A 12,418-nucleotide genomic window follows, 5' to 3' on the forward strand; every position below is an offset into this window, starting at 1 on the left:
GAAAGTCAGAGGAGGATGGCTGAGCCTGGGAAAAGAAGGAGGCTCTGGAGAAACTCCCATGAAGTTGTGGTTCATAAGTACAGTGAGGTTCTCCCTCAGTAGTGAGCACTACAACTGCCCACCGTACTGTTATCAGACCTCTTGTCTTTTAAGAAAAACCTCAAACCTCACAACAACAAAATCCTCAAAACTGTCATGTTGGAAGCTGATGCTTTTAGGTGAGGACTGTGTGAGGACTGTGTCTGTGCTTGGACGATGAAGACTGGGGAAACGTGACCTTATGAGTAGCACCACGGGCTGGTTCCCGCAGCTGGATGCTGTTGCCTGTGACTGTAACGAAAAGGTGGAAAATAAGCGGAGAGAGGAGAAGAGAGGACAGCTGACAGTCTTGAGTCTAAAATGTGTTGTAGTTCTGTATGTGGAACCTGCACAACTGCAGACTGTCAGGTTTCCTTTCTGTGTTTGATCAGTACCCATTAGCTTTCTTGGATCCCTTTTGGGTATCACCATCTAGTTAAAAAGCTTCTTGATTGCTCTTTATTAATTTAATGTTATTATAGCATCCATTTAGTGAGTTTGATGAGCACTCATCTTTTTCAGCAGAAGTTCTTCCTGCTCTGGAATATCCCTTTGGCCAGTTGGGGTCAGCTGTCCCAGCTGTGTCCTCCCAGCGCCTTGTGCTCCCCCAGCCTCCTCACTGGTGGAGCAGCTTGAGAAGCTAAAAAGTCCTTGACTTAGTGCAAATGCTGCTTGCTAATCAGTACCACTACGAGTGTTTTCTTCCCCTATCTGCCCCAGGGTGAAGGCAAATTGTCTTAAGCTCATTTTGTTCCTAAACAGATATGTCAAGATAATTTTCCTGATTTATATTTTCAAACATTTCTGGATTCTAAGTGCATCCTGAGAGGGGTTATTTTCAGTCCCTGCTGTGAAAATTTATTTTTGAAGCTATAATTTTTGCCTTTAGGCAGTTACTAACAGCACACAAAAGAGAGGGTAAAACTCTAGTCAAAAATAAATGACAGGTGTTTGGCATGATGTAATTAAATGTGCAAGGTTTAAGGAGATCTTTACCTGGTCTTACACCCTGTTTCTTGGCATTCTGAAGACCTGACTAGGGCTATGGTGGGGATGGAGCTGTATCCTTAACCCCAGGGGAAGCTGAGATCTGATCCTATGTGCAACTTTGTTTGTACTTCCAAATAATCTCGAAAAACGACTGCTGCTGCGTGTTGTTGGTTTTAGTTACAGCCCCACGATGCTGAGAGTGAAGTAGAATTGCCAGTAATTTTCTTTGTGTGGTAGAGACATTGGTCTTGGTGGTAACGGAGCAGTGATCCTAGTGGCCCCTTCTTGATTACGCAAGAGTTTGCAAAGGCTGTTTCCTGGTAGCACCCAGGCAGACCCATCAAGAGCCTTTCACTCCTACCTACAGATACATCAGTAAGAAACTTAACAGAGAGGACCTGGTCATGTCTGGTTGAATGAAGAACTGAAGAGTTCTTTGGCCATCCCTATATTTTTTCTGGAAAGTAGTTATTATATGACACCAAGTGAGCATCTGACTATTCAGTATGGCTTTTTGCAAATAAATGTGATTTTCTTCTGACTCAAACAGTTTATTGCTTGTCAGTAACACAAAATAAGTAATCCAGTTGGATTTTCTGACAAGCTTTTTAGAACCATGAAGGACTCCAGGGTCCATGTTTGTATGATGTGGTTTTGAAAATTTTTGTTTGAAGAAATCTGTTCCAGAGGCTAATTTTTTTTTCTTAGCAGAGGGTACCGTCCTTCAAGGCGAGTTGTGTGCCGTGCTCTCTGTGGAAGTGCATTTTGATGACAATAATTGGTCAGTGACTGTCAGAGCTTACTAGTGAACATTTAGCATCCCACTTTCAACCTTCTTCCCATGCAGGTGTTCTTTACTTGATGGAACACGAAGAAGAATATGTTTTCACCCTGCCTAGTGCCTATGCTCGCTCGATACTTACCATCCCATGGGTGGAGCTTGGAGGGAAAGTCAACATCAATTGTGCCAGAACGGGCTATTCTGCTACAGTCACGTTCCACACCAAGCCGTTCTACGGAGGGAAGGTCCACAGGTACGGGAGTTACTGTCTTGATCTCATTTACCTGCTGCTGCCTTTCGGTGGAAAGACTCTTGGGCATCTGTTCAGTTCTTCTGCTGAAATATTTTACAGACAGATACCTGCATTTCTTTTCCTGTTCGTGTCTCAGATGACTTATGGCTTTAGAGCACAGTTTATCGTGGTTATACATTTTATATCATTTAACCAGATTGGGTGTGTTTCTGTCATTAAACTAAAGTGAATGTTTTCTTTGGTGCTTGTAAAAATTGATGTAAGTGTGGGATCAGAAAGATGTACGTAGAAAAGGCAATATTTCTGCAACCCAGCTGCTTTATGTATGAGTTTTGCAGATGAACTGGTTTTCCAGGTGTAGGTCCTGTAAGGAGGAGAGAAGTGAGAGTGTCACTGCTCATAGCTGTAGCTGCCTACTGGGGACTCGCACTTCTGCACTGAAATTCCAGATGATGAAAATATTATTTATGCGTCTCTGGTGTCCCTTTATTAAGGGTGTAAAGAGGCACGGTGCAACATAACTTCCTGCCTTACTTTCAAACTCAGTTTGGTGACCCAGTCATCAGCACACAGAGATCCTTCACTTGTTCAGCTGCGGACTGTAGTGTCTGTGAGAAGGCTCTGCTTTTGCGTGGCTACCTCTGTTTTACTTCAGTTGGTCTAATTATTCTTCCATAAGTCTGTCAACTGCTTTGGTATTGTGTTCAGACCAACATTGACCTGGGCTATATTGACAGGGTTTTTCCTAAAAGGCTCAGATTAATAATTGGTGCCATGAGGGTGAGTGAAAATTGGGGAAGGTTGTGCTGTATTAGTTTAATAATTTAAAATTTAATTGAGTTTGCAGATTGCTTCATATGTGTGCATGTTCATAGAGACATGTGTGAAACTTCTCCATGCATTTTGGTTTTCTAGTCCTACCTATTTCTCTCAGTCTCAGTTCTTGAACCACTGAGGTAGCTTTGATAATCGACCATCAGCAGCTGAACTAGAGAAGATGTTGAACATCTGGAGATGTAGAAAGCTGCATGTAGCCTTAGCTAGAGCTTCTCTAGCCTTAGCTGTGGTAATGCTTTCATATACTGATAATAAAGTGTAGCAGTTATTTTTGTGGTCTTTTTTTCCTCCCTCATGCGGTAGGGTTACAGCTGAAGTGAAACACAATCCCACTAACACCATCGTATGCAAGGCCCAGGGAGAATGGAATGGTACGCTGGAATTTACTTACAGCAACGGAGAAACCAAAGTGATTGACACGAACAAGCTGCCTGTTATCAGGAAAAAGATCAGGCCGATAGCAAAGCAAGGCCCGCTGGAATCAAGGTAAGGGCCATCAGGTTACGGTGTTCTGCTTCTGCACCTTGGATGGGCACAGGAACAGGGGGGGAAACTGCAGTTATAAATGGTGTGGCTCAAAACCACCTCGCTCATTAGAAAAAACTTGCTCAATATCAGTAACTGTTGACACTTATCTTCAGAAAAATCAATATTTTTATTGAACTTAGGAACGCTTTATTGGAAGATTTAAAAAAAATGAGTTAAGCTTCATTTTAGTACCTGTAAATACGTTCTCTTTATTGTAAAAAAGTGTCTTGAGTCATTGTGAAGGGCCAGATACCATGTTCCTACTTTCTAGACATGCTTGCTTCTCAAAAACTCGTTTTCCCACTGTAGTTTGGAACAGAAAGGTTGAAGTAAATAAGGAAATCAGTAGCTTTGTAGTGTATTTATTGTATCTTTTGGATACTAGTAAGCAAACTACTACTAGCCAATGTTTCTGCAGGATATGCAGTTTATCAGATTGTAAACAGAAACTCATTTAAACACCCCTGGGAATACACAAAAGCTGCCATCAGTTTCTTCTCAGTATTTTTTTGGGCAAAATTTCTGCTTAACTAGTACTGTGTGAGCAGGCACTGCTTCTCAGTGTGACCAGTTGTGTGGAAAATGAGTTTGGTCGTATGCTGATCATTATTGCTAACCAGGGATACAGAACATAGACTTAGAAGGGCTCCCTAGAATCCGCGCACCAGCTCCTCTGTTAGTAACCTGGCGGTAACAGTCGGTGTCTCAGTTTATCCTACTCTAGGCTTTTGGCTAACATCTCCTTATAATTAAAAAAATTAATTGCAAAAAACCACAGAATAAACACATGTCATTTGAGGCTGGATCATGAAGCAAGAATGTGAACAGGAAGTCATAAAATCAAATCCATCTGCTTTGAGAATAAAGCTCAGCTTGTGAAGTCAGGACCACGAACAAAAGCTACCAAGTGAGTTAACTCAGATGGCAACATACATGGAATTGAGCAAGTCTGAAAATCTGGTCCACAAACGCGATGAGTTCCCTAGGAGAGCGGTGGTTCACAGCCTGACTTGCCAAAACGGCGTGGAGAATGTGGCACCGCTCGGCTGCTTGTCTGGCCACGCCTGGGCTGTGGCTGGAGCGTTCTCACTGTCGCTTGTGCTCACGCAGGCACCTCTGGCAGCACGTCACCAACTCTCTGAAGGAAGGCAATATCGATGCAGCAACGGAACACAAGCACCGCCTTGAAGAGAGGCAGCGAGCGGAGGAAAGGCAACGTATGGCGCTTACAACACCATGGAAACCAAAATATTTTGCGAAAGAGGTACTTTTGTTGTCTTATTTTAAAGACTCTGTAGCATGCTTCTGCATGCAAGAGGATGCTAGGACAAATGAATTTGTCTGTGGTTTTTACCATGGGCTTGTGTTGTTTTATAACACTGAGAGCTTTAAATTCTGGTTTTGCCAGAAAATAATATTTGCTCTTAAAGAACAACAACGGGGTTTTCCACGTCCATACTATAAACTTGTTCACTTTCCTTCATAGAATCATAGAAACACTCAGGTTGGAAAAGACCCTTGGGATCATTAAGTTCAACCTATAGCCCTACTCTGCAGAGTCCACACCTAAACCATATCCCCCAACACCACATCTAAACGACCTTTAAACACCTCCAGGGAAAGTGACTCAACAACCTCCCTGGGCAGCCTGCTCCAGTGCCCGACTACTCTTTCTGTGAAAAATTTATTCCTAATATCCAGCCTAAATCTACCCTGTTGCAGCTTGTGGCCATTCCCTCTAGTTCTACTACGAATTACCTGTGAGAAGGGATGAGCACCAACCTGTCTACAATGTCCTTTCAGGTAGTTGTAGAGAGCTATGAGGTCTCCCCTCAGCCTCCTGTTCTTCAAACTAAACAGCCCTAGATCCTTCAGTTGCTCTTTGTAAGATTTATTTTCTAGGCTCTTCACCAGCTTTGTTGCCCTTCTGTGTACTTGCTCCAGCACCTCAACATCCCTCTTGTATTGAGGTGCCCAAAACTGAACACAGTACTCAAGGTGAGGCCTCACCAGTGCTGAGTACAAGGGGACAATGACCTCCTTACTCCTTTAGTTAGGTTTATTTTAACCTGAATTTTTGGTACCTGTGGTTAGGCACTTAAAGCTGTTTCTTGCTTTAAAACGCACACCTGAATTTGCAAATGCTGTGCACTCACATCCGCTACTAATCTTGATCTCCGCACACGAAAATGGACACGATCTAGGGGTATTTGTCCAATGCGATTAAGCATAAACATAGTCTTGGGTTTCATCTACTTGAAATGGAACAGATTTTATACTAAGTTCATCTTTGCCCTTTCTTAGATGAAAGGAGGAAGGGAAATAAGACTGCCTGAGGGAATTATGTGACTGCGTTGTGACGCTAGCCAATGTGAGCAGCTATAGAAACCTGCAGTTCATCTCTTGCATCTCCCCATTGCTTCTCTTTGCCCTTGTAATTTTTTTCCTGCTTCCCTGTAAATTCATTCAGTGCAGGATTTCCAGATGACAGGGATGGTTTCTTGTGTTGATGAGTATTATTTTAGCTTTCATGTGGACATACACAGTCCAGTATTGTAAACCTTTCCCTAATTTTCTTGCAGGGCGATGGTTGGCTATACTTGAATCCTCTCTGGAAGACCCATTGACGGGATAGAGCAGTTGCCTCATAGCTTTACCTTAAAGGCATTCAAATGATACCAGTGTATAAATTCAAGATGTTGTTGAATAGGTCCTGCTAATCAGAAGATACAAATGAGAAGCTCTATACTGTGAACGATGCGTCTCAAATTAACCACGAGCTCAAGTTTATTCAGGAGCAATTTTGTGTGTATAGATCCACAAACACACATGCACACGTCCATGTATACACACATATGTACACGTGGTGTGTATGTGTTTGTGTGTGTGTTAGTTACACTACATGTAAACAAGTATAAACACTAACAGTGATTTAAAGATCTTTTCCTCTAAGTGTTAGGGCACAGAACTCTGGCTGGACTCAGCTGGGGTTTCCCGAGTTGTGTGCTTGCAGGATCAGGCCCTATGCTAGTATTTAAGAAAATAATTTTTTTATTAGTACTGATTAAGGTTTTTCTATTTTTCACTTTTGCCAAAAATGTTTTGCACTTAAAATATGACATGTCACTTAATGGCAGTCGTTCTGTAATTGAGTAACTCACTTTGACATACGAATGACACGCTGACAGCCCGCTCGCTCTCTGGGATGCCGATTTAAGAGCATGTTTCCTGTCACTTAAGAGTGTGTATTTTCTGCCGTCTTACAAGAAGTAGCAATACCTTTTCCTGAACACTGTTCGCACTAACTTGTCATGTCCTCACTTTTTTGTTAATTAGCTGTTAAATCTCTGGCCATCAGTGAGCCGTCTGCTCTGGTAATTTTGATCTTGTTGTGCAATGTTCTCTGGTTACCATCGCGTTCCACTAAACCCCTTCTGGCAGATGTAGCTGTGCCGTTCCAGCTCACTCTTTCATAGAATCATAGAATCATGATTCCTCACGATTTCCTCAGCTTTCCACCCCCATGCCCTCCGCAGCCTGGCCTTTTGAGCCGAGCCGCTTGCTGGTTAACCCAACGCGGTGCTCGCCCTAAAACGCCAGCCGGTGCAGTGGGCGAGGCTGGGCAGGGTGAGCTGCTGTGCCAGGCGTGGGCCTTCAGCCTTCCCCACCGCAGTTCCCCAGCGCTCCTCCCGGCAAAGCCCTTCACGCCCTGTTAAGGCTCCAAGCAGGCCCGTGTTTTCTGCTGCTTTGTTTTGCTTGTGATCCAGCTGGTCACTTCTGGATGAAGTGTTTGGATGAATAGAGACGATATAATGAGCCTTCGGAGATAAATGATTTCCTGATGTAAAAGTAACAGTTTAGTAAATTATCATGCTGTGACAATGACTTTATTAATGAAACAAACAAAATTGGGTGTAATTTGTTTTGTAAAGTAAAAAAAAAGGTAAAACAATGTTGTAGCTTGATCTTGTTTGTAAGGTAACCACTGTGACACTGAGAAAGTGGATTCTGAAAGCGAGTTAAAACTTTGTTGTTTTTTAGTTCGTATTTGTGGACAGTGGAGGTGTTTTTGAGAGAAGTGACAAAAAAGGGCATATGTAAAATGTGCTGACTTCTGCTCAGTGCTTCTTTTTACAGTGCCCCATAAAGAAGCCCCTATATTTCTAAGATTCAGTGGCGTGGATGCCTACCTTTCTGTAGTACTGATTAATTTTGTGCCTTTTGTCTGCTTTCTTAATACAATAACTTATACTTTATAGAAATTACACAAATATATTTAGATCAAAGCAGTGCTTATATCCATTCTTGTGTGTCCTGCATTTTGTAACTATTATTTTTGTAGATGTTAAAATCTCTTGAGCAACTCAAAAGGCTGAACGGAGGTGTGTACATACGGAAACATGCCATTAGTTATTCATTTGGACATAATATGTAATAGATCCATTTGAACTTCAGATCCCTCTGTAATTATGTGGCTCCTTTTCCCTCCCCCAAATGCTGATTTGTCTGCTTGTATGTCCTTTTTTATTTTTTGCACATTAGAAAGAGTTCATGTTATAAATCATTTAAATCTTATTTTTTAAAAAAAAAAGTGGGCTGTATGAGCTTGGGTTTATAACAGACTTTTTTTTTTTAAAAAAAAAAGGAAAAAAATGTTATTTTTAGGAAGAGTTGATGTTTATCTGTAAAAAACCCAAAATGATGCTGTTATCGTAATCCCTCAACTACTGCCAGGTATCATCAGGAAAACATGTACTTTATCACCTGCAAGAATTAACTTTATAGAAGGATCCACTCTTGTTCTAGATGTTAGTCTGATAAGTCACTAGAAGTACTCATATGGTTTGCAATATCATCACAGGGAACAATCGAAAATGCAGAATTAAACATGTGGAACATCCTCCCAGAACTTTGACTTTCACACACCAAAGAACAAACCACGTACTCACTAGAAATAGCCATTGGAAACCTCTCGCTGTCGGGCACGCGGGCCTGCGCTCCTGAAAGAGTTGACCTTTTTCAGCTTTGATGGTGTGACTGTCGAGGCTACGGAGATGCTGTAGCCCTTCTTTTAAGGAAAATTTTGACTAATTTTATGCTTGTAATTTATCGATTATTTTTTTTTCCTGATTGCATGGTTGGTTGGTTCTGCATGCCGAGAACATTCCACTTGTGCTCCGATGTTTTGTTTTGTTCTGATGCTGTGAAGAATCCTGATGCCGTTCCCACTGGTTCTTTTTCAAGGTAGCTTGGGAGAGGCAAATGTAAAAAGTCTTTTCTGAGAAGATCCCATCAGCGAGAGATTCTGGAACAAGATTCACCAGTGTCATTTGATTTTTCTGATAGCTCTGTGTTCAGTATATTTTACAGTACTGAAAAGTAAATATTTATAAGCCTTATTCTGTAGGTCGTTCCAATAGCTGTCTTGGACTTGCAAGTAAATATTTTCCTTTTCAAGTAGCCAACGTACACTCCAAATTGTAATGTATAAACCTCCATGTACTATAATTTTTTGTGTGTGCTCACCTGTAGAAAGCCTATGCAACCTTTTTCTTTCATAAATGAGAAATGTTCTGAAAGAAAATTTATACCTTGATCATTTAAAAAGATGCTCTGGCAGTCTCTTCTGATTTGCCTTCCTTTCATAATTTGTGAGTTTAAAACAGCAATGGTCATGAATAAAAAGGATTTGTTTCATTTAGTAGTGGGATGCCTTTTCTCTTTCCATCGAAGCGTTCGTTAACTGGTACCAGTCCCGCGGATGGCCGGGAGCCGTGTGCAGCACTCGGGGCACCCGGGAGCGCTTTGTGTGTTCTGAGAAGTGACTCGGCAGCTCGGTCCTGGCTTGTTGTGGGGTTTTTCTGCCCTGTTCATGCTGCCAGACACCAGGCAGGTAAGGTTTGTTCTGTTGAAATGGGACAGAGAACACCAGGCTGGGCAGCGTCACAGCTTTAGGAGAGGCTGGGGAACACAGGCCTTGTTTTGACAAATGCAAAGGAAATAGGCTAACATGATCTCTTGTTTCTGAAAATTGTATTTCATTTAATCATTGTCTTTAACACAAATTCTTGGTTAGAAAAGTCTTAAAATACAGCTCTGAAATTATTGCAGCATTGGACACTTGCATGGGAAGGAAGTATGCTCAGAGTCCTGGTCAGCATTTTTCAAGTGTTAGATGATGCAGTTGTGATTTATTTTAAACATTTGTCCACAGTGTTGGAAACTATCATGCCAGAACACTTTGTTTTTATACAAAACAGAAAACAACACTGGCTGTAAAAGGGAAACACTGTCCAGGCATGTTCCTTGCCTTTCGTTCCAGTGCTTCAAAGCAACGCCTCGGAGCAGTCTGTGCCTTTGGTTTAAAGACGTTACTGAGTTTTAGTCCTCACCATTTATTATTTATTTTCAGTTGTTACTCATACTGAGATTGATATGTACAGAGGGCTGAGTCAAAGCATTTAACTGTCTTTTCAAGAGTAAATCTATCATGATATTTAACTAATGCCTTTTCTCCCCCTTTTGTTATGGAATTACTTCCACAAGTCAAAATATTTCTTCTGGGATTCCCAGCGTTACTGTCGGCCCTCCCACCTTTCAACAGTAAGGACTGATCCAGGACTGAGGCGGTGCTGCTGCCTTCGAGACACTCACAGTTTTAGTGCCTTGGCAACTAGAGCCTGTAATAAGCATTTTAGTGCTTTAGATTTTACTGGTTTGTGGCAGTTAGGCTTCGAAATCTCTAACATTTGACCACATAGAGCAACAAAAGGATGTCTTTAGTTAAGGGAATATGCTAGTCTGGGAGGTACTGTTGATAATGATGCAAGATGCAGGTATTCTTCGCTGGCACAGGTGTGGTTCAGTTCTCAGAAGATGCAGCAGTTTGTTTAGCTGGGTGATTTGAGGTCGGTTCCTCAGGAACAGGGAAGGTCGGTTTCCTGGTTCCCCACCTGTTCCTGAGGGGAAGGTGATGCACCACCTGCCAATTCATTTTTGTAACTTTGTTTTTTTCCAGGGGGTTGCCTTAATGACTTCAGCTTTTCATTTTGCTTAAAGGCAGAACACTGACAGGAGCCTTGAAGTCAAGGTGGATGTCAGACAGCTCAGGTAAGTGGCAGGCAACTTTAGCCCAGGCTGGCTACGGGTCTGTAGTTGGCTTATTTTTCTTTCACATAGCTCTAAAAATGCTGTAAACGTTGACAGGATTCACTTATTTCTGCTCTGCTAACGAGAACGCTGTCAGGTATGACAGAAAGCAATCTAACTGTAAAGATGCCTAAAGATGGGTGCGCAAGCTTTTATTTCCCATTTTTTTAAAAACAAGGCTGAGTTACTGCCAAACCACAGACTGACCAGCAGCACTTGCACCATTGCCTTCCAGATGTCCTTCCAACCGTTAGATTTCTTACCAGCAGTGAGGGCACGGGATGCAGATTTGCTTGGAAGGAACAAGCTATGACAAACCCCGCATCACAAAACCACCCCTTCTGCTTGCAGCTGAGCAACTGCGGCAGCGCGAGCTTCTCCAGACACAGGAAGGATTCACTGCTCCAGCCGTGCTTGGGAAAGGCGGCTGCTGTTTGCTGAAAATATTACAGCCACCTTAATTTCATCACAGCAGAGGCCTGACCTTCAGCTTAATAAATTTAAGCTGGGAGAATGTTAAGTAGCTTGTCATGGCTTTCATGACAGCACCTTTGTGAGGTCAGCAGATCTGGGGGTTCCAATGACTTAAATTATCACTAGGACCCTAAGCAACGTGTATCAAGTTAATTGCAACAAAACTGACACAAACACCCTTAACACAAAACTTGAATTAACTTTATTTTCCCCTACAGTCAACAACTGGTCTGCAGTGAGCTTTAAAGCAAAAAATAAAATGAAATCTCCGAACACCAGGGGCCAGAAATCCAGATTTAATTATCTTTGTGAAAATGTTGCAGCTGTAGTATTGGTCTGTATAAACCATCAGAGTCAAAAATGAGTTCATAAATCAAAAAAATATTCTACACCTTGGGAAAGAAGTCAGCAGTAACATTCTCACAGAACACTGTAAATTTACATTTTCTTCATGAAAGGTACATACTATTCTGCATTTTACATCAAATCATTGATGCAAGTTTTGTTTCTATAAAAAGTTACAACCTGTGGCAGGAAAAAAACTGCAAAACCCTTTCATTTTAATTAAAGAAAATTTTCAAGTCTGTATAAAGGTTTCCTATAGCTGGAAAATGAACATGTTCAGTCTCCGTTTATATCATAGTGCATTTAATCTGACGTTTTTCACCACTTTTTCCCTAAAAAAAAAAAAAAAAGGTATAAAAGACAGACAAAGCAAACAGCACTATAGCAGGAATTTCTTCAATCGATTTAAGCGCTCTAAATAAAAATGCAAAGAAACAGATTTCCAGAAAACCTTTTTACCCTCACAAGAAAGGCAGTGAGGCGATGGGGGGGAGAGGTTTGCAAATCCTCGACCTCCGATAGCCACAGAAAAGGGGGTTTGTATACCTGTCAACCTTTTTCTTTTTTTCCCCATTAAACAGGCTATGCTTGTTTGACCAATGTAAACATTTACCTAAAAGAGTTTATTTTCTGTTCTGAAGCACCAGCCGGTACCTGGCGCTCAGCTCTGTGTTACCGTAGCATTCATTACTGTCGTTTCAGATTCGTCAGGAGGATACAGATTTAGCCCTTGAATCGATGGGTGTGCAAGATTTGCCTTGTCTACCTCGTGAAATGACAGCGTAAGGCAGTGACACTACAACCCCCTGTTAAACAAAAGCAGCTGGTCCAACCTCAACTAGCGCCCAATTAATCTGTCCTGGCATCTCCTGTGAAAGCTGCGGCTCTGCTTCGTACACTGCGGATCAAAACGAGCCTGCAGTGAGAGTAAAAGGACACTGAAAGAAACCACTGAAAAATAATCACGGGAGTAACTTGTTTTG

At 41.8% G+C, this 12,418-nt stretch overlaps 1 protein-coding gene across 1 annotated transcript in view; it reads left to right on the plus strand.

The window, feature by feature from the left end:
• The window catches only part of OSBPL10 (oxysterol binding protein-like 10), a gene marked incomplete at its 5' end in the record, with an annotated part of 77,338 nt that extends 71,179 nt beyond the window's left edge, over nucleotides 1–6,159 (plus strand). Inside the window, 4 exons of the mRNA XM_009867797.1 lie at nucleotides 1,916–2,102; nucleotides 3,243–3,425; nucleotides 4,578–4,731; nucleotides 6,050–6,159. Of these exons, the coding sequence (XP_009866099.1) occupies nucleotides 1,916–2,102; nucleotides 3,243–3,425; nucleotides 4,578–4,731; nucleotides 6,050–6,094 (569 nt within the window). The remainder of the gene's footprint in view (nucleotides 1–1,915; nucleotides 2,103–3,242; nucleotides 3,426–4,577; nucleotides 4,732–6,049) is intronic.
• Between the last annotated feature and the right edge of the window lie 6,259 nt (nucleotides 6,160–12,418).

The sequence above is a fragment of the Apaloderma vittatum genome, unplaced genomic scaffold (genome assembly GCF_000703405.1).
Source record: "Apaloderma vittatum isolate BGI_N311 unplaced genomic scaffold, ASM70340v1 scaffold3604, whole genome shotgun sequence".
NCBI classification, from domain to species: domain Eukaryota; kingdom Metazoa; phylum Chordata; class Aves; order Trogoniformes; family Trogonidae; genus Apaloderma; species Apaloderma vittatum.